The sequence below is a fragment of the Bos javanicus genome, chromosome 23, assembly GCF_032452875.1.
Source record: "Bos javanicus breed banteng chromosome 23, ARS-OSU_banteng_1.0, whole genome shotgun sequence".
NCBI lineage: Eukaryota > Metazoa > Chordata > Mammalia > Artiodactyla > Bovidae > Bos > Bos javanicus.
The window spans coordinates 30,560,718-30,588,026 of record NC_083890.1 but is presented as its reverse complement, the minus strand read 5'-3'; the positions used below and the strand labels follow the sequence as shown (position 1 = coordinate 30,588,026).

General features: G+C 40.7%; 1 protein-coding gene and 3 non-coding genes across 4 annotated transcripts; 2 read left to right on the top strand and 2 right to left on the bottom strand.

The window, feature by feature from the left end:
- The first annotated feature begins 1,062 nt into the window (after positions 1-1,062).
- On the top strand, positions 1,063-10,101 carry GPX5 (glutathione peroxidase 5). The gene is made up of 5 exons (XM_061398689.1): positions 1,063-1,227; positions 4,026-4,179; positions 7,123-7,240; positions 7,718-7,817; positions 8,904-10,101. Exons 1-5 carry the CDS (start codon positions 1,147-1,149, stop codon positions 9,108-9,110), a joined length of 660 nt encoding a protein of 219 aa, XP_061254673.1. The 5' UTR covers positions 1,063-1,146; the 3' UTR covers positions 9,111-10,101.
- Positions 10,102-13,798: 3,697 nt separating this feature from the next.
- TRNAI-UAU (transfer RNA isoleucine (anticodon UAU)) lies at positions 13,799-13,892 on the top strand. Its single transcript has 2 exons — positions 13,799-13,836; positions 13,857-13,892. It is a non-coding gene; the product is annotated as a tRNA-Ile (tRNA).
- Positions 13,893-17,549: 3,657 nt separating this feature from the next.
- TRNAR-UCG (transfer RNA arginine (anticodon UCG)) lies at positions 17,550-17,622 on the bottom strand. The gene has a single exon. It is a non-coding gene; the product is annotated as a tRNA-Arg (tRNA).
- Positions 17,623-23,001: 5,379 nt separating this feature from the next.
- Positions 23,002-23,075, bottom strand: TRNAT-UGU (transfer RNA threonine (anticodon UGU)). The gene has a single exon. It is a non-coding gene; the product is annotated as a tRNA-Thr (tRNA).
- Between the last annotated feature and the right edge of the window lie 4,234 nt (positions 23,076-27,309).

Here is a 27,309-nt window from a genome sequence, read left to right as displayed (position 1 = left end):
TTTGTGGGAATTAGATATATGTTATTTATGTGAGAAACTCAGCAATTCCAAGTGCTCAAAGCCTGTTACATAAACTCATCTATTCAAAATTTTGGCTGATACTATTGAGCAGTGGTTAGAAACTTTTGCTGAATGGATGGGGGTTCTTAGGATGGTTGAGAGGCAAAGCATTTTTATCCTTAGAGGAATGTGAGTCTCACTTCCATTATCCTTCTTGGGCCCTGGAGCTTCCAGGAGATTAACAGAAGTGTTTGAGACTTCCAATACATTTATAATCATTTCAAAATAAAAGAATTTTTAAGTTATTTACTTAAAAAAAATGTATTTAAAATGGCAGATTATCCTCCAGAAAGTTGGTGGCTATTACTTTCTGCTGTCAACTGGAGCATAAGAGACTTCTATACCAGACTGACACCTAGACTGGTCCCTCCATTCCTTTGAACTTAGGCCAATCTGATAACTGCAGAATGCAACTTTTCTTGTTTCTACCTCTTTGATTATCGGCAAGGGAGAACACTGTATCCTACCACAGATGCCATTTGGTTTACCGTCTGGTGCCCAAGTTTCTCTTGGGCTGCTTGGTTTTTCTTACTGACTTATAAGCATGTGAAAACATTTAATGTATAGTGAACATATTAATGTGTAAAGATTTTTCCCTTCCTCAGGCCCAGTTTCCTTCTAACTCTCTTAGAGAGATCATATGTGATCCATTCTTTGGTTTTTTTTTTAAGCCAAATAATAATGTTAGGAATAGTATTTGGAATATCCATGTCGTGCGTTTTTGCATTGACTTTACTGAGATGTCTGGGGGACTGCATCTACACCTAGACATGGCTATCCACTCAGAAAAAATAGACAGTCTTGAAGGAGTGTGGAGTGCTTGCCCTCACCTTTTCATAATTCTGCCAGAATTTATGTGAGTCCCAGGTCCTCATCGCACTAGTGAGCGCTGAGTGCTCACGGGGGTGTGTGTAGGTGAGGATGTGGTTTGAATTCTATGTCCTCTTGCCCCACTCACACCCTAGAAATCCTTGCCGCCCTGCGATTGGCCTGCATAGGCTTGGGCTAGTCCCTGGCAGACTATCAAAAGGTTACTGGGTGCCCAACAACCTCAGACTCTCAGACCAGTGATCTGAAGATACTACCATGACTATACAGTCAAGGGCCTCTTGTCTTTTTCTCCTTTTCCTAGCCGGCTTTGTGCAGACAAATTCCAATCTAGAGAAGGTAAGTGACTTCCAGAGAGGATGGGACAGGGTTCAAAGGTGGAGTCTTGGGTCCTGCTCCAAGATCCCACCCTCAGCCCGTCTTGTAAGGCTCTGACCTCTGCTTCCTCCCTCTGAACCTTTCTTCGCTTCTCCTCAAAGCTTCTTCACTTCTATGGTGTTCCTTGAGCTGAATATGGTAAGGACAAGAGAACCCTTTTACTGTGGTCCTTTCTTCCCTTCTTCTCCAGGTAGAGGTTGCCTGGACATCCCTCCAGCCACCCATCAGTATGCATCAGAGCTGGGTCTGAGGCATGGACTGTAGTGGGCATCAGAGTGAGGAGGGATTAGGGTTTGGAGGAAAGTTTGAGTTGAGTCATCTCAGACACAGCTAAGCAGGAAACATATGAAGATGTGGAAAAACAAATGTGGAAGTTTTAGGGATGGATAAAATCAGAGTTATCAGAGAAACATAAAATATATGGGAAAAAATAACTGGAGGCCAAAACAATTGGATCTGAAGTTAGAAGTCTTGAATTCTGGCCTCAGTTCTATTTCCAATTCATGGCTTATTGATATAATAAAAAACTTGCCTTATTGATAAAAATGTGTTTATGGCAATGGCAGGGGCAGTTTAGGAAAGAACAACAATAAATTAGAAGACCCAGAAGCAAAAAGCAATCAAAAGTTAGGGGCAAGCAAACTCTCATTCACATAATGGGTTATCATTTTTGGCCTTAGACAAGTCACTTCACCTCCATTAGTCTCTGCTTTCTCACCATAAATGTGTGTATAAGAGGATCTACCCACTTGTTCACCCAGTTATGGAGGGGGGAGGGTGAGCAAAAGTTACCGTGCATATGATGTGGTTTATAAATGCAACTCTAGTAAGATCTTCCTTCCTCTTGATTAGATAACCTCTTGAGTGATTATCCTTATTTTTGAAAGTTGATACAGTGTTTATGCTAACTGGCGCTGGCTACTTGGGTGTGGAGACCCTTGGCTGTAGAACTTGCTTAATAAAGGCCAAGTCTGGAGATATTTGAGACATATCATGCAGACCCAAATAAATGTGAAATAACAATGAATATCAGGAGTAAGCTGGACCTAGAGGAGTCTTCAAGATCAGAGTCTTAAGGCCATGCATTCTGGTACCCAATATGATTTTCAGAAATTTTCAGCACAGTAGCAAAGGCAGGAAAAAGGCAAATTCTTAAAAACAAACGTTTAGCTGGGAACTAGGCATAATGGAGATAGGAATGGATACTCTGATATAATGTTCTCTTTATATATGTCTCAGTTTTGCTGGTGTGTATTTGTATGTGCATTTAGAGAAAGGTGCAAAAGCCTGCATAAAGAAAATGCCTCTCTCCCCAGGAGTAAAAGCTAAGTAGCTAAGTGTGCTAGGGATAGAGTCAGTGGTAGAGTTTGGTTTGGTTTTGTGTTGGATCACTCCTTTAGGTGGGGCAGATGGTGTCTGATTAAAATCTTTTGTAGTCCTTGCATTTCCAGGGAGTCTAGTTTAATCCTAGTTTAAGTCTGGACCTTTCTTATTAGATTAAGGCCTTCCCTCCTTTCTCTGGTCAGTACCTTTCTGCCTTTTTCTGACTGGGTGGTTTGGATGTTAGCTTTCTTTTCATACTTTGGGATTTTACATTCCCTATACTCCAGAAGCCATTTATAGCAGCTTCCCTGATATAGGGAAGGAAATCAGGATGTGCTGGTGAGCCCTGTGGAGTCAGCATATTTTGGGTACTGCATGGACCCTGCATGGATAAAGACAGAGGAGAGATAAGATGAGATCTGCCTGTAGAGGAATTTAACCTAAGGACAGGCAATGAAATTTTCATGCTGAACTTATTTCTATTATGTGGAACTTTGCTCAAATATGTTCCACAGATTGGATAAGGATTAAGGTAGATGGAGCTGGTGGTGAAGGTAGGTATTAGATAGCTAGAGCATGATGGGTAAGGAGTTGGGCATGTGATAAGTTGGATGCTGCCAGACACAGTTTAGTGACCTGCTTACAGATGGATTTTTGAGCTCTCCATCTCTTTTCCTGGCAGCTACAAAACGTTAGAATTTCATAGTATTGGCTTGTAAGAGTGCATTGAGAGAGAAAACTACTCAAGGTAGGAGTAATATTAGATTCTAGAATGTTAAACCTGGAAGACTTTCAGGATCTAATAGGAATCTAGAAAAATGTCTTCATTTTTACCAGTGGGGAAACTGAGGGCCAAGGATGAAAATTTCCCAGGATCACAAGGAACTCTAACAATAGAGCAAGCTTCTGATTCCCAGCTAGAGCTCTTTCCACTCCACCATGCTGATGAGTTGGGCAGGAAGTCAGAAGACCTAGGGAAAGTTAAAGAAGTAATAAGGCTATCCTGAAATACTTGGGCAATTAAAAACCTTCTCTCCACTGACGGAATCCTGGCAAGATGCCTTCAACCCAGAGACAAGGGTAGTTTCATTTTCAGAGAAGCAAGAAAGGCAGTATGCTTTTCAGTTTGACTCCACTTACTTCCAGGCCATCCAATTCCAGCTCATGAATCTCTGCTTTTTTCCATTCATCCAAGCAGTTCCTGGTATTTTACCTCTGCAAAGATAATAAAGAGACTTGACTGCCTGTTCCTCAAAAATACCATTGCCTTTCAAGTCACAAGGCCTAGTTTCAATCTTGTCATTGACACATTAGATGACTCGTATTTGTTTTCTGGATCTCAGTTAATATATGTATTATTCTTTGAATGGTTTGAAAGATTATACTGACATTAGGAATTATTATTACTAAAATTATGTTTTTTTTAAATCTTCCAGATGGATTGCTACAAAGATGTGAAAGGCACTATCTATGATTATGATGCTTTCACTCTTAATGGAAAGGAACACATTCAGTTCAAGCAATATGCGGGCAAGCATGTCCTTTTTGTCAATGTGGCCACCTATTGTGGTCTGACAGCTCAATATCCTGGTAAGAGTTCATAGTCAAATTTCCTTGGGACTAATTTTCCAGTTTGTTATATTTTAAGTCATATTGGTATTATATTCTAATTTTATATTCTATATATCAAAATAAATACTCATGATCAAGTGACTTTATTCCCTAATGTCAGGAGTCAGCAAACTATGGTCCACAGGGCAAATCCAGTCAGCCTAACTTTGTAAATAAAGTTTTATTGAACACAGCCATGACCACTCATTTGCAGATTGTCTATGGTTGATATTATGCTGCAAGACAGAGTTGAGTAGTATGAGTGTTGGTGCCAGAGGCCATCTGAAATGACTAATCTGGACCTTCACAGAACACGTTTGCTGACCCCGTCCTACGTCCTGCCTCTGCTTTGCTCCTGAGATTTCCAGGAGAACCAATAATGTATTTGAGAGCTAGCAGTCTCTCTGAAGATTCAAGTCTTCTTGGCAAATATACGAGGTAGGATTGATGTTTTTGAGACTTTTCCAGGTAACTTACAAAGACAGGGAAAAGCAAAAAGGGCTTTGTACCTGGAGCACATTTAACTGGAGCGAGGGCTGGAGAGGAGACCATAAGAGAGGCGAACGCTTCCTCTCCAACCTCAGCACCTCCTTTAGGTGTAGATTTTTCCCCTCTCTGTGCATTATTCAGGGTAGAATGTTATCTTTCTCATATCTTAGGCCATATTGATTAAAAGCCAAAAAATAAGGAACAGGACTAATTTTTATCAGAAATAGATGCCTTTCTTATATTTGAACTAATAAGAACTTCATTTTTAAGTTTTTCATTATTATATTTTGAATAGGTACTGAACTGAACTGAACTATATTCACAAGGCTCAAAATTAAAGGAATAAAAAAGTTTAGAGTAAAAGGTCTTTTCATTTCTTTCCCTTCCCTTCTGATGACCAGTATTATCATGTTTACAAAATATATATGTATTCTTTTTTTTTTACTTTTCTATCAATTGATGACATATAATAAATGATGATGATGATAGTCACTCAGTCATGTCCGACTCTTTTTGACTCATGGACTGTACCTGCCAGGCTCCCCTGTCCATGGGATTCTCCAGGCAAGAATACTGGAGTGGGTTGCCATTTCCTTCTCCAAACAAGTAATAAATAAAATCTGCCAATTTGCTTTTTTAAATTAATAAGATACCTTGGAGTTCGGATCATTTCCTCCCTCTGTTTTAAGATTGAATAATATTCTATTGGACCATACTTCATTTTGCCAGCTATAGGGATTTTTAAAATCAATTTATTCAGTTCCAACTCTGTATGTAATAGGTTCAAGAACTGGGGAATAGTTTCTCAAGAACTGGAAGACAGGTTTCCTAATTAATAGTCTGTTTCCTAGAGGAGTTATTGTCTATAGTGACTAAAGACAAGAGGGGAGGATGTGAGGAAAAGTACTTAGGAACCATGTGGAAATAGGAAAGCAATCTTATGTTGCAGAAAATAAAAATGAAAGGACTCAGAGGAGATATCAGTTGACACTGTTGCCTGAGCAGACTGTTCAGTTAGGGACTGGCTAGTGTTTGTTACGGAACTGAAGAAGTCTGGCTCACAAAAGATGAAAAGATGATTATAAAAGTTCGGGGAAACAACCTGAAAAACTTGGGGAAGAAGGCAATTGGAAGCTTGTGTTTTGGTATATCAGTGAGGGTTTTTAGGTAGAATGCATCTTTAACATCCTGAAGATTGTTAAAGAACACCAGAAAACTCAACTTGAAATTTCTGGGTTTTTTTGCCCCTGTCAGATTTACTCCCACTCCACCCAGGGTGAACTAGCCTGTGAAGAGAGAAGTCCATTCTCATTGTGTGTGTCTTTTCCTTTAAAAATAAAAAAGATTCAATCTACCAATTAACCAATCAGGGAAGGCAAACTGATGGTCAGAGATGTTTAAATGTGGTTTTGTTTAAAATTAAAATGAAATGAAATTTTTAATTTTTAAATTGTGGTACAAAAAGACAAAATATAAAATTTACCATCTTAACCATCTTTTAAGAAGACTGTTCAGCAGAGTTAAAAATATTCATTGTTGTGAAACAAATCTCTAGAACTTTTCTATCTTGCAAAACTGAAACTCTGTATCCATTAAATAGCAGCTCCCCTCTCTCCTTTCCCCCAGCCCCTGGTAACCACACTCTACCTTCTGTTTCTATAAATTTGACTACTTTAGATACCCCATGTATTTGTCTTACCTGCAGTATTTGTCTTTTCATGACTGGTTTATTTCACTTAGCATAAAGATTCATTCATGTTGTAACATGGGACAAAATTTCCTTCCATTTTAAGACTGAATAATATTCCATTGTAAATGGATATACCACATTTTGTTTGTGCATTCATCCATCAATGGACATTTGGGTTGCTTCCACCTCTTGATTTTTATGTATAGTGCTCCTGTGAACATGGATGTGCAAATACCTCTCTGAGACTCTGTTTTCAATTCTTATGCATATATGCCCAGAATTGGGACTGCTGCTTTATGGTAGTTCTATTTTTAATTGTTTAAGAAACCTCCATATTATTTTCCATAACAGTTATACCATTTTACAATCCCACCAGCAATGATCTGGTGAGCTTTAGAATAATAAAGATGACTGGGGAGCCACCTCAGAATAATGTAACCAGAAGAACTTCTGGAAAGGAATCTGGGCATCCCTATTTTTAAGGAATGGCCCCATCTAATTCTGATGTGCTGCAGATTTGGGAAATACTGCACTATAACAAAGGGCTTTTGCATACATGTCTGGAGATCTAGTACCTCATTTCAGCCCTGCCATGAACAGTCTTTCTGACGTAGATATTTTCCCCTTTTCCTGGACCTCTGTTTTTCCCTCTGTAAAATGAGTATTTCCAAGGATCACTCTGTCTATATACACAAGGCAGGCTCTCTGGCCAGGCCACCATATTGTCCATTCTCTACCCATAGAACTGAATGCACTACAGGAGGAGCTGAAGCCCTTTGGCCTAGTTGTGTTGGGATTTCCCTGTAACCAATTTGGAAAGCAAGAACCAGGAGAAAACTCAGAAATTCTTCCAGGACTGAAGTAAGTGCCTACTTAAAACCCTATAGAGATCTGTCTCTGTCTATCTTTCCTCCATTTCCGGAGGCACTTCCATGTTGGGGACTTCCAGGATGGGCAGTGGGTTAATAGGCTTGGGTACCTACTAACTGATTTTAAATTTGGCCTCCACTAATGTGAGTCTGGCAGTGTCAGAGATGCTTTCCCCTTCCCTGGGAAGTGAGACCTGGATGGATGGTGGAGGAGTGGGAGCACAGAAATAGCTCCTGGTGTTGCTGGTACAGAAACAATTCAGATGGGAGACAGTGGCAGCATGTGGAATAGAGAAAAATAAAGTGTCAGGGAGCCCAAAGTTTATCGATGGTCTTATTTTCCCTTCCCAGCCCTGTTTTCTATATCTCCACATCTGTTTCCCCTTTTTCGTAACCTCAAATCCTGGTACCCTATTATAATTTTCTCTCATATTCTGGGGCTTCTTGGGAACATTATGGTTCATTACAGGTATGTCCGTCCAGGAGGAGGATACGTACCTAATTTCCAGCTGTTTGAGAAAGGGGATGTGAATGGTGAAACAGAGCAGAAAGTCTTCACCTTCTTAAAGGTGAGTTAATTACTGACCTAAGCTGCTTCTTCCTTACTATTCCTAATGTAGAGTTGGTGTGGTAGAAATGGACACAAGGGCTCCTGCCTGGAGGAGGGGTTGGACTCTTTGGAAGAGATCTCCTTATAAGCATAGGGACTAGGGTTAAATTTGTTAGTATCTGTGATGCTCTGGCTTTGTGGTACAAAGCACTGTGTACTTTCACTGGGACCACTCTCTTTTGTTCATTGACATTCATTCATTCAAGGAACATTTGTTGAGTGCCTGCTATCTATAAGGCAGTTTGCTAAACAATAAGGGTGTAAAAATGAACAGACACAGTCCCTGTTCCTTGATGAGTTCACACTGGAGAAGACAAAAAAAAAAAAAATGGCAGATGTAATACAACGCAATAAGTGCCTTTTATGAAACACTGGCTTTTAGATACAGAGAACGTGAGAGCTGAGAAGGGCCCTTAAAGATCATCAGAGTTCAGTGTTCTTAAATGCTGGACTGTGGGCCAAGGTTGACCCATGTTGAGATTTTTATATATACTGAAAAAACAGGGCAATGTAAGGAGGGTTTCATAAACATCAACTGATTTACAGAGCTGCCCTTTATTCTAAGATTAGGACAAATATGTAATTTATTCTTGTAATTATCTCTTTAAAACTAAATGAATAATGGTGTTTTAAAATTTTTCTCTTATTTTTCAAAACAAAATATTGGAACTCTATGGCCCCCAAAAGGTATTTTCGAAAGATGACTGGCCCACGGAGCATCAAGATCTAGGAAACCACATTCTAATCTATTCCCTTTGTAGAAAAGGAAATTGAAAGCTAGAGAGGTGACATATCTCATTCATAGGAACAGGATTTTGTGATGGGGTCACAGGGAGAAACAGAAAGAGGGAACAGACCTTTGCTATAATATCTACAACTTTCTTGGTAGTTAGCATAGTTGTGATTCAGAGAATATATTAAGAATCATAGGAAATGAAAATATCTCAACATAAGTGGAAGTGGAGTATCTGTGGGTGAAAATAGCCTGGATCATCCATGAGCAGAAATGATTCCGTCATTTCTTTTTTCCATCTCTCCGCTGCAGCAATCCTGTCCTCACCCTTCTGAGATTATGGGCTCAATCAAACATATATCCTGGGAACCCATCATGGTCCGTGACATCCGCTGGAATTTTGAAAAGTTCCTAGTGGGACCTGATGGCATCCCTGTCATGCGCTGGTTTCATCGGACTCCAGTCAGTACAGTCAAGACAGATATCCTGGCATACATGAAACAGTTCAAAACCAAATAAGAAGATCAAGTTGGGGGCAGGAGCCATCCTGCTTCTTTACCTGAAGACCTGTTTAAAAACAAAATCTTTTCTCTACATTCTCTTCCTAAATGCCCTCCACTTGACTAAATCACATATAGTGCCAAAATTCCCACTCTCTATCAAGTAGATTTATGTTCAGAAGACTACTACTATTTCCCCCTGCACGAGTATGTGGGTAAGAGAAAAGAATCGAAACCCTAAACCCTCAGCTATCTGTTAACAAGTTTAATAAAATATATATATATATATATATATATATATATATACCTCCCTAGAGGAGGGTCTGGCAACCCACTGCAGTATTCTTGCCTGGAGAATCCCCATGGACAGAGGAGCCTGGCAGGCTGCAGTCCATGGAGTTGCAAAGAGTCAGATATGACTGAGTGACTAAGCACAGTATATATGTGTAGATATATATATCTACACACACACACATATATATATATCAAAGGAAAATCATTCATCCATGAGGATAGGTCAATTTGGCATGATATCCTGAAAAAGAATGTTCCTACACATTCTGAGTCTTCCTTCTTTCTCTACCCTAAATGTGTAGAATTGACAATGCGGTGAACAGCCATACAATTTAAGTTCTACTTCATAACATTTGTCTTCCCCTAGAAGAAACATGTAAAGTCAATTTCCAAAGATTTTCAGATCAGTCTTTTTCCATGACACCCCACCCACCCTACCTCCACTGATGTGTCACTCTTTTGTAGGAGCCCTAGATAGAGTGGGAGCAAGAAATTGCCTTACGTGAAGGGAAGAGTATCTCCATGACAGTGGCAGTCAGAGCCTCTTTTTAATTCGGACCCTACAAAAATTTTCCTCTGTCTGATCTTTAGTGTATTCAGATTATGATACTTGGGCAGAACATCCTCTGAAAGATAGGCTTTCCCTTCTCAACCGTAGAACCCTTAGCTTCAGAACCAGCCCTGCAACTATCTCCAATAAAATGTTTCCTACAGCATCTGGAACCTGTGGTTGTTTTCAAATCCTATCCGGAGCTCAAACTCATTTTCTCTCTGTCTTCTTCCTCACTGTGACTGTCACAGATGGTGTATTGACATTTAAATATCTGGACCCTTTGGATAGAACATTTGCCTTCCTAGATCCTTGGAAGGTTGTTATCTGATGATTCTCAACTGTCATCCCTTCCTCACTGTGACTGTCACAGATGGTGTATTGACTAAATACCTGGACCCTTTGGATAGAAGATTTACCTTCCTAGACCCTTGGAAGGTTGTTACCTGATGACTGTCAGCTGTCATCCCTCTTTAGGAATTGTCTCAGGTCAAGGTCACATTTCATTTCCAAGGGCACCCTATATCCAATTATTGGTCTATGAGAGGTATAACAGCCAAGATCTGACTTCTCAACTCAGGACACATCTAAAGGGCCCATTCCAGTGGTGGAGACCCCCAGGAGTAGGCAAATGCCCTTTTGCACTTGCACTGCAGCCCAGTTTGTTCCTCTGACAAATTTTGATTCTTCATTGCTTCTCAGGTGTTCACCCTGAGATAGTGCCCCAGTAAAGTTTCTGAATGCAAATCCCCATTTTGGAGTCTTTCCAGGGAACACAAAATACAGTAGTTGGTACCAAAAGTATCTGAGAAAAAAATGCTAAGATGAGTTTTTTTGGTTTTTTTTTTTTTTGCCACACCCATGCAGCAAGTGGGGATATTAATTCCCTGACCAGGGATGGAACACATGCCCTTGAAGTGTCTTAACCTTAAGTGCAGTGTCTTAACCACTGGACTGCCAGGAAAGTCCCTAAAATGAGATTTTTGAAGCTGGATTGTCCATCTGGTTGGCAGTAAAGGGATTGGTGGAACACAAACAGCCACTGGCACAAAGAAGCAATTTTTAAAACTTTCACCCAACCTGAACTGAGATGCTGTACTGATGGATATACAAAAGCAAATGTGATGTATCAGGTGCTTGATAAATATGGGAGAGATGGTAATTTTTTTTTTTTTTTTGGTAATTATAATGTAATAGAATTCTTCAGTAGAAGAAATTGATGCCTTGGAGAGAGATGATTAAATGCTGAGGATGATATCTCATCAAATAAAGTGAAAGTCTCTCAGTTGTGTCCAACTCTCTGGGACACAGGCCAGAATACTGGAGTGGGTAGCCTTTTCCTTCTCCAAGGGAATCTTCCCAACCCAGGGATTGAACCCAGGTCTACCCACATTGCAGGCAGATTCTTTTACCAGCTGAGCCACAAAGGAAGCCCATCAAGTAGAGGCTAATGTGAAAGCCAGAGTCTCCATAGGAGGGTATAAAAAAACTTATATCCTGCAACTCAAGGGCAAAAAAAGCTAAGGTTCAGCTCCAAGATTTAATCACAGGAATAGTAGGACTCCAAAATATGTTAAATTCTCAAACCAGATTATCTTCCATGCCTAGGTCATGGCCTCAATCGGAAAACAAAATATTGAGACACTGGATGGAGACATCTGGTGGGATGCATTGTTGTTGCTATTGAGTCGCTAAGTCATGTTTGACTCTTTGCGACCCCGTGGACTGTAGCCTGCCAGGCTCCTCGGTCTATGGGACTTCCCAGGCAAGAATACTGGAGTGGGCTGCCATTTCCTTCTCCAGAGTATGCATTAGAACATCTCAATCTCCAGATTTCCCAAGATCCTTTGAGCTTTTTAGAGGTAGCCCAATCCTCCTTATCAAGGGTTAGTTAGTCCTTCTTCCTTGAAGACAATGCAGAGATCTTTCCTCTGCCAAACATGTACCTCTGCCACCCATTCGGCATCCTTCCATACACAACTAAATTCTAAGTGTTCTGGATCAAGGAGAGTAGAATGCCAAGTTAGTTGATGTAGAATACACTGATACTAGAGCATTCTCCCAAAGTACAGAATTTTTATACACTGGCAAGAACTCAACGTACTGTTACGATTCTCCTGCTTAAAACAGCAAAAGCTCTCACTAAATGTGGTAAGAATGCCAGGACTCTTGAGATTGACGGCAGAAAGAGGGATCAAAAACTCAAAGAAGTGGACATGCTAGAGTGGATTTACCATGTAATATTGAAAAACCCACTAGATGAATTGGTAACAGGAGAGCCAAAGGATATTCTGTTGGGGGTGGGGGAAGGCATGTGATGGGAGAGGGACACTACCATTACTAAGAAGTTCCATGGTGAGTGTCCTCTATTGGCCTTGTGCTGGTGATTCGAGATTCTGCCACAGAAGTGGCTTCACTGACAGCAATGGGAATTATAGGATCTCGAAGCAATTCAGGCCAGAAATAGCAGCACTCAACTGCTCAGAATCTGGTCAGTGTGTGCATGTGCATGCGCCAGGTGTGGGTGGGCAAAAATAATGTAATGAAAGACAATTTCAGAGAGGTAGCCAACTTTGTAGACAGTGTTGAGACGGTTAATAAAATACAGCATCCCTAGAAACAAAATAGATGGGCAGCCAACAAGCGTATCACTGTCTACACAAAAGAAATCAAGGATAATCAGAAGACTGAGGGTAGCTGCCCCAGTTAAAAATAAAATCACAATACCTTGCCCAGTTTCTGATCTTAAACCAGTTTTCAGATCTGACGTCTTGGATTAAAGGAGAAGCCAATTCCTGAGGACCCTGCAGTGTCACTGACAATATATAGAATATATTTCCCCCATTTCTTTCCTAAATGGACTTATAACCATTTACTCAACAATCATAGACTCAATAAAGAGAAAAACCCTCAAATTTCAAGGACTATTGGAAACAAGGTCCAAGTGAATATTGATATGGAAAGACCCAAAGTGTCATCATGGCCCCTCTGTTAAAATGGAGGTAATGGGGTTCCGGTCACAAGTGAAGTTGTGTGTCTGGTTCACAGTGTGTCCACTCAGGCCATGGATCCATCTGGTGGAAGTTTCTTTTGTCCCAAAATGTATAACTAGAATGAAAAAAAGCTGAAATGAACCACAAATATATTTCTCTGAGTATGAGACTTCAGAAAATTTTCAAGTTACCACCTTTTTATTTTTCTGCATTTCCTTAGTCTGTATTGCATTTAATGTAGTTTATTTAAACTTAATACATTTAAAACAGTGCTTTTTCTAAAGGAAATATTAGCTCTCTGAATGTTTCAGGATAGCAAAGTATTTTAACATTCTTAAGTTAAAAAACAGTGACTGGGTCGGGGTGGGACAGGTGGCATCTGAAGCAGAGGGAAAGTCGGCCGAGCGCAGGGCAGAGCGGAGACAGAGGTGATGCAAGAAAGTAGACCCGCTGAGATGAAAAGTCCCCGGGAATTCGGAGAAATGAATATGCACTGTGGTCTTACAGACGGAGTACACACTCCTGAGTGGAAAGCTTCCTGCCTTTGTGGAACCAATGTAATTTTTTCCCCCATTCAAATGCTTTCAAATAAGTCTGAATTTAGAGAAGCCGTGGGAATATGAGCGGAAAATCAAGATGGAGATGACTGCGACGCTCAACCGCGGCTGCATCTCTGTACTGTGGGGAAAACTGCGTCAGATTGGCTGATACCAACTGATCAAAGACTGCTGTTGTGAATTGCATATCAGATTCAAAGAGAAAACCCCATATCAGAAGGCGCCATTTTATTCATAATATTGACTACCTTAAACAAGTCTTGATCTGTGAAAGTATATTCACTTACACCTCCCCAAACTTTTACTTCTCAGAGCTCCAGTGGCGCAATCGGTTAGCGCGCGGTACTTATAAGGCAGTACACTTGTGAGCAATGCCGAGGTTGTGAGTTCGAGCCTCACCTGGAGCAAATTTTACTACTCTCTAGCCATATGAAACAAATTAAATTTGAGGTTCCCACAAAGAGATCAACGGTTGGGATTTACATACTAGAGCTTCGTTGTGGGTTGTCTTAAAATTCTCTGTTTACGGTCGTGCATGGTTTAAGTACCATCCCGCTGATTCCGGTGCCTGCCTTCTTCCGACACTTTGGCAATTTAACTTTTGTCTCTTGCCAAGACTGTTTCACAGTAATAAACTACGTCTGATTTGTCATTTATGTGAAATGTGGACGCTCTTGGTTTTTAAACGTATCTCAGTGGAAATTTTCCTGTGTTTGAACCTGCTTTCCTCAGTTTCTCCACTCATCGGGGCTTCCTCTAAGGTGCTTATTACTCTCTTTAAGTCCATGCTGCCTGTAGATATATCAGACACTCAGGAACTCAGTATCAGAAAAGGAGTTTAACCAGGAGTCTGTGTGTGGGTCACTTAATCTCACCCTCTCTATCTTAAACATTATCAGAGTCATCCTGAGACAAGGACATGGAGCTCTCTGGCTTTACAAAAATTTATAATGGCACGTGTTCAAATGCTCAGCACTATCAGTGCTTTTTCAGCTGCTGCTACATTTTGGAGTGCTTACATTCTCCCTGGCCCACTTTGAGCTGCCCACCAGGTAAATGTGGGTTCAAAACAAGGCTCACAGACCAATTCAGATTAACACTGGTAAAGAAGTGATAACGGATAATTTACTTTCCAAGATATATCAATAGTGGCTATTCACAGTGTTGTTTTTAGTGTTAAATGAGATAACAAAGCATTGTTTGATTGATTGATTGTTGTTGTTCAGTCACCAAGTCCTGTCACAAATTCCTACTATGCATGTCCCTTTGGAATATGATTGTGCAGCAGCTACCATCAAGAGGTGGAGTCTATTTCCCTCCTTGTATGTGAGCTGACCTTGTGATTTGGCCAATAGAATGCTGTGGTAATGATGTTGTGGGAGAGAGGTTGTGGGAGTTTCAATATTAGGGTTCAAGAGCCTTATAACTTCTCCTCTTGCCATCTTGAGACCCTGAGACATCATGTGAAGAAATCCTACCTAACTTCCTGAAAGACGGAAGATCATGTGAAGAGAGAGTCCCAGTCATCCCAGCCATTCATTCCACATGACACCCCAGACAGTGAGTGGGAACATTTTGGACCATCTAGTCCCAGTCAGGCTGCCAGAAAACTGCAACCAATGAGTGACCACAAGCAAAACCAACAAAAGAATTGCCTAGCTGAGCACAGCCCGATAATTGACCTGCAGAATTGGAAACTAAATGTTGTTTTAAGTCACCCACAAAATTTGGGTGAGGTTTGTTATAAAGATGTAGATGACTGACATAAGCATTTAGCATGGAATTAGAATCCATAACAAGCAAACAGATTGATTTAGTGAGTAAAATTACCCATAAAGAAAAGCCCAAGTCTAGACATCTTAATTGCTAAATTCTACCATTTTTTAAAAATTGATATTAATTCTTTACAAACTCATAAAAATTGGAAAAGGAAGCCATTATTACCCTGTTTATTTAACTTATATGCAGAGTACATCATGAGAAACGCTGGGCTGCAAGAAGCACAAGCTGGAATCAAGATTGCCGGGAGAAATATCAATAACCTCAGATATGCAGATGACACCACTCTTATGGCAGAAAGTGAAGAGGAATTAAAAAGCCTCTTGATGAAGGTGAAAGTGGAGAATGAAAAAGTTGGCTTAAAGCTCAACATTCAGAAAACGAAGATCATGGCATCTGGTCCCATCACTTCTTGACAAATAGATGGGGAAACAGTGGAAACAGTGTCAGACTTTATTTTTCTGGGCTCCAAAATTACTGCAGATGGTGACTGCAGCCATGAAATTAAAAGACGCTTACTCCTTGGAAGGAAAGTTATGACCAACCTAGATAGCGTATTGAAAAGCAGAGACATTACTTTGCCAACAAAGGTCCATCTAGTCAAGATAATGGTTTTTCCAGTGGTCATGTATGGATATGAGAGTTGGACTGTGAAGAAAGCTGAGCACCGAAGAATTGATGCTTTTGAACTGTGGTGTTGGAAAAGACTCTTGAGAGTCCCTTCAACTGCAAGGAGATTTACCCAGTCCATTCTGAAGGAGATCAGCCCTGGGATTTCTTTGGAAGGAATGATGCTGAAGCTGAAACTCCAGTACTTTGGCCACCTCATGCGAAGAGTTGACTCATTGGAAAAGACTCTGATGCTGGGAGGGATTGGGGGCAAGAGGAGAAGGGGATGACAGAGGATGAGATGGCTGGATGGCATCACTGACTCGATGGACGTGAGTCTGAGTGAACTCCCGGAGTTGGTGATGGACAGGGAGGCCTGGAGTGCTGCGATTCATGGGGTCGCAAAGAGTCGGACACGACTGAGCGACTGATCTGATCTAATTACCCTGATGCTAAAGTCAAACAAAGACATCACGAGATAAGAAAACTACAGACCAATATCTCTTATAAACATGGACATAAAAATTCTCAACAAAATACTAACAAACAAAATCCAGCAACAGATGAACATATTACAAAAGGGCCTGAAGAAACGTTTGAGGATGGTGTCTGTGTTCATTATCTCCTTTGTAGTGGTGGTTTCATGAGTTATACATATGTCAAACTATAAGTTTAAATACATGCGGTTTAAGAAAATTATGCCTCGATAAAGCTGTTTAAGAAAAAAATCATTACAGCATTCGGCATGAGCAGTTGTGGATTTTTTTTTTTTTCTTTCTCTCTTTCCTATACTGTGGAAGAGCTGTGTCTGGTTAGACTTATTTCTTAAGTTCGTAGTAAACGGAAGGACATGTGATTTTCTCAGTAGAAAGACTTGACAACTAATTCAAAATATTTCATAGTTTAAGACCATTCAAAATCTCAGTTCCTACTTGAATCTAATTTGAACCGTCATATTGTTATATGAATGTGTCCATTACACCTAAATATTCAAATGTATTTGACCACGTTCTTTCCACTTGTGCAGAAGCTGCTCCTTCTTCATTATAATTTGCCTGACTGGTCTCTTCTCATGGTTCCAGGTTTCTGTTTTAACCCTGACTCCTCAGATACTGCTTAATGTTCAACTAATTCATCCCGCAATGTGTGGGAGAACCCACAGAAAGACGGTGCGCCTCTCAGGTGGCATCCACGTGAAACCAGGAGCCAGCTGCTCTAAAACGTGGCAAGTTTTCCTGTCGAAAGGGGGCGCCATTTAAACTGACTTCCAAAAAGCAAATCTCAACATTTTCAGCGTCAAAGTACAGAGCGGCACCTGAAAACCAACGGAAGAGTCGTACGCTAAAATAAGAGACGTCCAGACACTGCCGGAAAAGGAGAGCAGAATTCTTTGACATTCGTGCCTTGTGGCACCCACCTCACTCACTGGGTCCACCCAACCCCCTGGAAGAGGCTCCAAAAGACCAGGGCTGGCGCTCTTCGCAATCCCAACACCTGCGTGCCTACCTGACCAAGGACTCCTATAGTACAAAAGGCTGGATGGAGAGGGCTGGCGCCGACCCCATTTACTGAACCACTTATACTCAAAGGGAGATCTCTGATGCTATAATTTGGGATTTGAGAGCTGGGACGGCGATATCTGGGTAAAGGTAGCAGGAGTGTGAAAAAGGAAACCGCAACCACGAAGGGATTCGAACCCTCAATCTTCTGATCCGAAGTCAGACGCCTTATCCATTAGGCCACGTGGTCCTCTGCTTTTAGAGTGAAGGAAAATATTACAAGTATTGAGAATCTGGGCTATTCTTGTTACTGTAACTCATGAAAAGATACATTTCCCATCAATTTTACTTAAAAGGTGGTGTCATTGGTACAAAACACAAGTAACTTCTTTTAAGAAGTTATGGTTAGAGACTAGGGCAAAATGGAAATTCCGCTTTTCTCCAAACTCCTACCCTTAGCCTGACACCAAATTTCTTTTCTGAACAGAATTTTACACTTGTATTGTAATGCCTCTTCAGTCGGTTGATAAACCTGTTTTAAAAAAAAGAAGAAGAAGAAGAAAAAGGATTGAAATGTCTTTCTGTAATCACGGCTACAAAGGCTCGATTTACCTTCAGAATGAAGACAAAGTCAAAATTAAGACCCTATGGGAATAAGTGAAAATTACAACAACAACAAAAAAGACCGCTCCTGGCATCCTCTCAGCTGGGCGCCCAATCCTGCCAAGACGTCTTCAATTAGGATTGAATTGAGAAGCGTCTTCCTAGGCCTGGCCCTTCTTGGAAACCACGAAGAACAGGCCCACTGAGTACCCTACAGGGACACCTTCGTAAAAAGCCCAACGACTGTACTTACTGAGCAATTAGAAAATGTCCCTCCTCTTGTGCAGCCACTGAGTTGCGGGGGTTGTGTGACTGAGAGGGAAGGAACCATTCTTCAGGTTAGAAAGGTTGGATTTTGAGTCCGTTTGTTGTTGTCTGTTTCCTTTCCAGCTCATTTCCCATAGCCACTCTCATCTCAGCGGATCTCGATCCCCCATTAGTGATGGTGCGGGCGAGGAAAATACACGGGTGGTGGGAAGGTGCGCGGGAGGCCTGGAGGAGTTACTCACACCGCCTGCTTTGGACCCTGTTCCTGAAGGGTGCGGTGGGCGCGGTGAAAGCAACCCAGCTGGAATCTGAGGCATTTGGGGGGCCTCATTCCCCATTATTAGGAACTGCGAGGGCCTGATTTTGGTCTTCATCCAACCTGCCTTCTCAGAGCATTCCAGCTCCCAGCCCCGAAAAGTTGAGGTTACATAGATTTTTCACAATTTAGAGATGCTGGAGAAACAGCGTTTTCTCAAAAGCTTCTGAGCACCCTGAAGAGGCTGCTCTCTTTTGCTTGCTTTCCAGGAAAGCACCACCCCAGTTCTCTGGGCCACAGCAGGTCAAAGTGACAGACTGTCTGGGGTCTGTCCTTAACCCAGCCTTCAGTAAGCATTCCAAGAACTGAAATCTAAAAGATGAGAAAGGTTAGCAAAAAATAAAATAAAAAGCAAAAGAAGAGTATATCCAAAAGGTGGATCAGAATGTGCAAAAGTGTGAGAAATTTTGCCCGGTTAATTTGAAGTTTTAAATGAAATCGTAACAAAAAATCAATTAAATTTCACTGAAAAAAAATAGCAAATATGAAGTCCCAAACCATTAAATTAAACCATAAATACTCAAAAAATTTTCCCACAGAGAAAACTCCAAACCCAGATATTTTAATCTGAAAGTTCTATAAAACATTACAGGGAAAATAATTTCAGTTGGACACAAATACTTCCAAATATAGTAACAGAGGGAAGCCTCTCCATCTCATTTTATAAGCCTACTTTCATCCTAATTAAATCAAAGCCAGGAAACATGAAGAAATTAAAGGGAAAATGTTTACCTCAGTACAGGCAGAAAGAGCATTTAATAAATTTCAGTGTCCACTAATGAAACAACAATCTGGAAATAGAAGGAAAGTTTTTTAACCTGATTTTTAAAATACAAAAATAATCTGCAGAAAACATAATACTGCTGCTACTGCTAAGTCACTTCAGTCATGTCTGACTCTGTGAGACCCCATAGACAGCAGCCCACCAGGCTTCCCCGTCCCTGGGATTCTCCAGGCAAGAACACTGGAGTGGGTTGCCATTTCCTTCTCCAATGCATTAAAGTGAAAAGTGAAAGTGAAGTTGCTTAGTTGTGTCCCACTCTAGCGACCCCATGGACTGCAGCCTACCAGGCTCCTCCGTCCATGGGATTTTCTAGGCAAAAGTACTGGAGTGGGGTGCCATTGCCTTCTCTGAGAAAACATAATACTTACAGGCAAAAAACTCAAAACATTCTGTTTGAAATTAGGAACACATGAAGTAAACCAGAAATTACCACTTGTATTCTCTTCCAGAAAAGACCCTGATGCTGGGAAAGATTGAAAGCAGGAGAAGGGGACAGAAGATGAGATGGTTGGATGGCATCACCAACTGGATGGACATGAGTTTGAATAACTTCTGGGAGTTGGTGATGGACAGGGAAGCCTGGTGTGCTGCAGTCCATGGGGTCGCAAAGAGTCAGACACGACTGAGGGACTGAACTGAACTGAACTGATTCTCTACTAGACAAAAGGAAAGCAAAAAAATAAATAGCTGTGATGACTAGAAAGGAAGAAACAGAACTGACTTTCTTTTTAACAGATCATGTTGGCAACCTACTCCAGTATTCTTGCCTGGAGAATCCCATGGACAGAGGAGCCTGGTGGGCTACATTCCATGGGATCACAAAGAGTTAGACACAACTCAGTGACTGAACACACACACATACATATGCTTATGTACAAGATCAAACAGAAAAATTATTATAAATAGTGTCAGAGTTTTATCACATTTTCATGACAGCTATAAAAATTTAGTTATATGCAATAAAGAAATATCTAGAAATCACACAAAATGAGATATTATGATAATATTTCAGTAATAAGGAAACATTCCAAAACAAATACAACATGGTCTCATCTATAGAAACTATAAACTAAGCATATTAAATAATCTATTGTGTTAAATACATATATTAGTAGTAAAGCTTAAAAGCAAGGGACTGAATAGGAGGGAGGGAAGGGATATATGTATACTTAAAGCTGATTCATGTTGTTGTACAGCAGAAGCTAATACAAAATTGTAAAGCAATTACATCCAACTAAGAAAAAAAAAAAAAAAAGAACTAAGGACTCAGTAATGTGCATGAGAAATCTTGGGAATAAATTATCCAGTCCAGTCAGAAGGCTGCATCCAGTTCCTGGCTGAAAAATTAACTGCAATCCCATGAGAGACCTCCAAGCCAGTGCCACCCAGCTAAGCTGCTTCTAGATTTCTGATGCACAAAAATTGCTTGAGAATAAATGTTTATTGCTATTTTAAGGTTTAAAAAAAAAAAAGGCAAGGAAATGATAATCACAAGCATTAATATAGTAGTTATCTCAAGTGAGAGAGAGAAGTAAAGTGGAGTGGGGCAAATGGAACTTATAAAATAAAGGCAATGTTCTCTTTCTTAATTGGTGGCTTTGTTTTTCTTTTTAAATTATTTTTAATTGAAATGTAACAAACATGCAGGAAAGTGTACAAACAGAAGCATATACAGAATACATTTATGTAGATTATCTCTGAATATATATGTATGTGAGTGAAAGTCACTCACCAGAATACTGGAGTGGGTAGCTGTTCCAACCCAGGCCTCGAACCCAGGCCTCCTGCATTGCGGGTGAATTCTTTCCCAGCTGAGCCACCAGGGAAGCCCTTATATATGTATATATAAATGCGTATATCACTGAATATTTACAAAGAGAACATGTCTATGAACTCTCACTCAGATCTTTTGTTCCAATTTATTGCCACTATTTCTATCAAATTGAATCAAAAATTAAGTTTTGTCACCTAGGTTATCTGTGTCAAGAAATACCAGAAGCCCCTCTCATGTGCCTCCTAACTACTTTCTTCTTAAGGGTAACCACATTTTGGACTCTGATATCATCTACTAGCTTTGCACATTTTAAATAACATATAAATAGAATTTTACAATATGTACTCTTATGTCTGGCTACTTTTCTGCAGCACTATGAGGTTCATCGATATTGTTGCATTCAATGATGTTATTTGTATTTATATATATAGTCATACATATATATATATAATCCTATTGTATTAATATGCCACAATTTATCCATTCTAGTGGTGGATATATGAGTTATTTTCAGTTTGTGAAAATTGTGAATAGGACTGTTAGGAACACTTTTGTATATGCTTTTCTGTGGACTTGTACACAGATTTCTATTGAAAACTGTAGTTAAGAAATTGACCCCATTTTTTATATTTGCTGACAGCTTTCAAGACCATCACTCTCACATCTAAGCCAGCCCGTAAGTGCTTAAGCTCCCTCAGAGGGAAGATCAACCCACGCTAGTCCTGGTTCTCACTTAGGAATCTTCACTCCCCTCTCCCCTCCACAGCCTGCCCCCTAATCCTGTAAAAACCAAAGCCCATCACCCCTCCTTGCTCTTATTTTTGGACTTACCTGAGAGCCTCCCCTAGTCTTCCCAGAAAACTTCATTATGTGAAAGATAAATGTTTTCATATCTCCCGGGTACATATGTAGCATTATCGATCTCGCCAATATGAATGCTTTGGGTATGGCGACCATTTCATTTCAGCTGAATGATTGCAAGATAGATGTGCACTCATGAGTGGACTTACAGAGTCACAGCAAGTGACTTTACTACACTTTTTTTGGCAAGTGGCATATATGATTTCCATATATCTGTAATTACATGTAAGAGAAATGGACAACTGAAAATGGGAAAAAATAAAATATGACAAACTAGATAAAAAGATAGATGAAAAACAATTATCCATAACCAAACAAACTCGTCTGGTGAATGCAAGACTTTGTTTCAACTCTATTTCAATGCTATAGAAATGCTAGTGCCAGCTGGGCTAATGAAAAAAAATGTTGATTCAGGTTTTCTTTTGTTTACAGAAATTTTCTTTTTAATTGAAGTATGATTGACCTACAGATCTATGTTAGTTCCAGTTGCACAATATGGTGATTTGATATTTCTATTACAAAATAATTACCATGATAACTCGAGTTACCAAAGATATTACTATATATATATATATATATGTATATATATATATATATTTTTTCTTTTTACTGTTTTCCTCATGCTGTACATTTTATCTTCATGACTGATTTATTTTGTAACTGGAATTTTGTGCCTCTTAATCTCCCTCACCTATTTCACTCATCCCTCAACGCCCCTCCCCTCTGACAACCACAGTCAATCCATGTTGCCCGAAACTGTGAGAATGTGCGTATTCAACACCTCTCTGACCACTCCCGAGATGGGGACAACCATCCCATAATGGAGGTGAAGCAGGTTTATTTATTTCCCCAGAAAATGACCTTCGCCAGTTCATTTGCCCTTTTGTGACGCGAAGAAGAGGGTTGCAGAGATTTTAGGTCATTCTTAGGGTTCTGCCTTCTTCGGGATCTGAAGGAGGCAGCGGGGTGGTTCTGTAGCACTGAAATCTTCATTCTTTCTCAGGAACAAAGAGGCGTGCAAAATAGGCCCTACTGGGATTCGAACCCAGGATCTCCTGTTTACAAGACAGGCGCTTTAACCAACTAAGCCATAGAGCCAGACAAGGTACAGCCTCCGAAAGAAACTTTAAATCAATTTTCTTTGTTACTTTGAAAAATATCCAGATCTTTTCCAGTCTTATATACAGGTTGTGCCCATTTCAGTGACTGAACAAAGGGCTTGACAATGTGATGATTACTATGCCTCAGAGAGACATAGAAGTTAAAATGAGGCCACAGACACCACATCCGAGTCCTGAATTTGCGTAAAAATATTCTAATACATTATATTTCCATAGCACTTTGGAATTACAAAAATTTGCCTCTCTGAACATCAAAAGCAACCCCCAATACTGAGCATATTATCATTCCTATTTTATATTCAACTCCAAAAACGTTTAAGGACTTCTTCAAGTTTGCACAGATAGCGAAGAAGTGGAGTTAAGACGAACTCATTTTCTCATGCTAATTCATTACCATCTGAGTCACCAGGAAAGCCCTCTGATGCTAATTCAACCACATTGTCAGCACAGCATTTTCTCATGCTGCAGAAAGAAACAACCCCAAGAATCATAGCAGCTTAGAGTAACACACCCTGCTCCTGCTATTTGTCTTCCATGACTCCGCCCAGGATGAGGGAGCCATCTCTACCTGAAACATTGATGGTCTCTTGACAAACGAAGAAAGAAAAATATGGCAAATCAAGAACTGTTTCTTGGTGCCCAAAAGTGCCATGTCAATTCTGCTCACATTTATTATCCAGAGTGAAATAAGTCAAATCTGGTATCTGTGGAGTGAGGCAGTACAATCATATCCCAGGAAGAGGCAGTAAATACTTTTGAAAATTATAATTTTTCACAACTACCATCCCATATAGTCTCATTTGTGAAACTCAGAACTTTTTTCTTTTTAAAAATTTATTTGTCCATAAAGACAGAAGATCTTGTCTGTGTTGAAAATGTTCAGTTTTGTGGCTTTTAAGTTTTTAGTTTGGGAAACATGAGTATCAGTTCGTAAAGATAAGCTGGGCTAATGTGGGCACTGTAGAAATTCAGTCAATATAATCTATCATTGCTATGTATTTGGGATGGGGAGTAGGAGAAAAGATGAAAGATGAAACCACAGTTAGTTAAGAAGAGTAAGAACAAGGTAGTTCTTGACAGCAGCTGTACACCCAGATACACTCATCTGAGACTGTGATTGACTACTTTGCATACGGTTAATAGTAAACACAGTCCGCGGGAAAAGCGGTCTTGTTAGGTGGTCACTGTGGCTTGGGGCTGAGGCGGTCCCCTCAAGAGTAACCGCGGGCCTGTGCCACGGTCACGCCACTGGCCTTTTCCTTTAGCCTTCTCGCTCACCAAAAGATTTTCCCGTCTAATTATAAAGTGCAAGTTGTTTGCCAAAGGGATTACTCTTTGGATTAACACCTGTAGGAAATGAGCTGCACTGCATCCCAGCGAAGACCTCAGCCAATCCCACAGGGGCGGCGACGAGAGGAGTTACCCCGCGTCTGAGGTCAGGGGCGGCGGCGGGGAGGAGATACCCCACGCCCCCACGCCCGAGGCCAAGGGCGGAGGCCAGGAGGAGCAACCCCACGCCCGAGGAGCCATGGCTGCGTGAGCGCAGGAGGGCCTAGAGGAGCTATCCCACTTTGAAAGTCAGGAAGGGCGGCCCTGAGGAGATACCCCTCGTCCAAGGTAAGGAGCAATGGCTGCACTTTGCTGGAGCAGCCGTGAAGAGATACCCCACGCCCAAGGTAAGAGAAACCCAAGTAAGACTGTAGGTGTTGCAAGAGGGCATCAGAGGGCAAACACACTAAAACCATACTCACAGAAAACTAGTCAATCTAATCACACTAGGACCACAGCCTTGTCTAACTCAATGAAACTAAGCCATGATGGGTGGGTCATGATGGAGAGATCTGACAGAATGTGGTCTGCTGGAGAAGGGAATGGCAAACTACTTCAGTATTCTTGCCTTGAGAACCCCATGAACAGTATGCAAAGGCAAAATGATAGGATACTGAAAGAAAAACTCCCCGGGTCAGTAGGTGCCCAATATCCTACTGGAGATCAGTGGAGAAATAACTCCAGAAAGAATGAAGGGATGGAGCCAAAGCACTACCCAGCTGTGGATGTGACTGGTGATAGAAGCAAGGTCCAGTGCTGTAAAGAGCAATATCGCATAGGAACCTGGAATGTCAGGTCCATGAATCAAGGCAAATTGGAAGTGGTCAAACAAGAGATGGCAAGAGTGAATGTCGACATTCTAGGAATCAGTGAACTAAAATGCACTGGAATGGGTGAATTTAACTCAGATGACCATTATATCTACTACTGCAGGCAGGAATCCCTCAGAAGAAATGGAGTGGCCATCATGGTCAACAAAAGAGTCTGCAATGCAGTACTTGGATGCAATCTCAAAAATGACAGAATGATCTCTGTTCGTTTCCAGGGCAAACCATTCACTATCACAATAATCCAAGTCTATGCCCCAACCAGTAACGCTGAAGAAGCTGAAGTTGAATGGTTCTATGAAGACCTACAAGACCTTTTAGAACTAACACCCAAAAAAGATGTCCTTTTCATTATAGGGGACTGGAATGCAAAAGTAGGAAGTCAAGAAACACCTGGAGTAACAGGCAAATTTGGCCTTGGAATATGGAATGAAGCAGGGCAAAGACTAATAGAGTTTTGCCAAGAAAATGCACTGGTCATAACAAACACCCTCTTCCAACAACACAAGAGAAAACTCTATACATGGACATCACCAGATGGTCAACACTGAAATCAGATTGATTATATTCTTTGCAGCCAAAGATGGAGAAGCTCTATACAGTCAACAAAAACAAGACCAGGAGCTGACTGTGGCCCAGAGCATGAACTCCTTATTGGCAAATTCAGACTTAAATTGAAGAAAGTAGGGAAAACCACCAGGCCATTCAGGTATGACCTAAATCAAATCCCTTATGATTATACAGTGGGAGTGAGAAATAGATTTAAGGGCCTAGATCTGATAGATAGAGTGCCTGATGAACTATGGAATGAGGTTCATGACATTGTACAGGAGACAGGGATCAAGACCATCCCCATGGAAAAGAAATGCAAAAAAGCAAAATGGCTGTCTGGGGAGGACTTACAAATAGCTGTGAAAAGAAGAGAAGCGAAAAGCAAAGGAAAAAAGGAAAGATATAAACATCAGAATGCAGAGTTCCAAAGAACAGCAAGAAGAGATAAGAAAGCTTTCTTCAGTGATCAATGCAAAGAAATAGAGGAAAACAACAGAATGGGAAAGACTAGGGATCTCTTCAAGAAAATCAGAGATACCAAAGGAACATTTCATGCAAAGGAACATTTCATGCAAAGATGGGCTCGATAAAGGACAGAAATGGTATGGACCTAACAGAAGCAGAAGATATTAAGAAGAGATGGCAAGAATACACAGAAGAACTGTACAAAAAAGATCTTCACGACCCAGATAATCCCGATGGTGTGATCACTGACCTAGAGCCAGATATCCTGGAATGTGAAGTTAACTGGGCCTTAGAAAGCATCACTACGAACAAAGCTAGTGGAGGTGATGGAATTCCAGTTGAGCTATTCCAAATCCTGAAAGATGATGCTGTGAAAGTGCTGCACTCAATATGCCAGCAAATTTGGAAAACTCAGCAGTGGCCACAGGACTGGAAAAGGTCCATTTTCATTCCAATCCCAAAGAAAGGCAATGCCAAAGAATGCTCAAACTACCGCACAATTGCACTCATCTCACACGCTAGTAAAGTAATGCTCAAAATTCTACAATCCAGGCTTCAGCAATATGTGAACTGTGAACTTCCTGATGTTCAAGCTGGTTTGAGAAAAGACAGAGGAACCAGAGATCAAATTGCCAACATCCGCTGGATCATGGAAAAAGCAAGAGAGTTCCAGAAAAACATCTATTTCTGCTTTATTGACTATGCCAAAGCCTTTGACTGTGTGGATCACAATAAACTGTGGAAAATTCTGAGAGAGATGGGAATACCAGACCACCTGATCTGCCTCTTGAAAAATTTGTATGCAGGTCAGGAAGCAACAGTTAGAACTGGACATGGAACAACAGACTGGTTCCAAATAGGAGGAGTTCGTCAAGGCTGTATATTGTCACCCTGTTTATTTAACTTCTATGCAGAGAACATCATGAGAAACGCTGGGCTGGAAGAAGCACAAGCTGGAATCAAGATTGCCGGGAGAAATATCAATAACCTCAGATATGCAGATGACACCACCCTTATGGCAGAAAGTGAAGAGGAACT

Bases quoted from the DNA above. Each gene is read 5' to 3' on its own strand.
- GPX5 (XM_061398689.1), top strand. From the start codon at position 1,147: ATGACTATACAGTCAAGGGCCTCTTGTCTTTTTCTCCTTTTCCTAGCC. The intron at 4,180-7,122 runs GTAAGAGTTCAT...CTCTACCCATAG, and splicing joins TCTGACAGCTCAATATCCTG to AACTGAATGCACTACAGGAG. The intron at 7,818-8,903 runs GTGAGTTAATTA...TCTCCGCTGCAG, and splicing joins AAGTCTTCACCTTCTTAAAG to CAATCCTGTCCTCACCCTTC.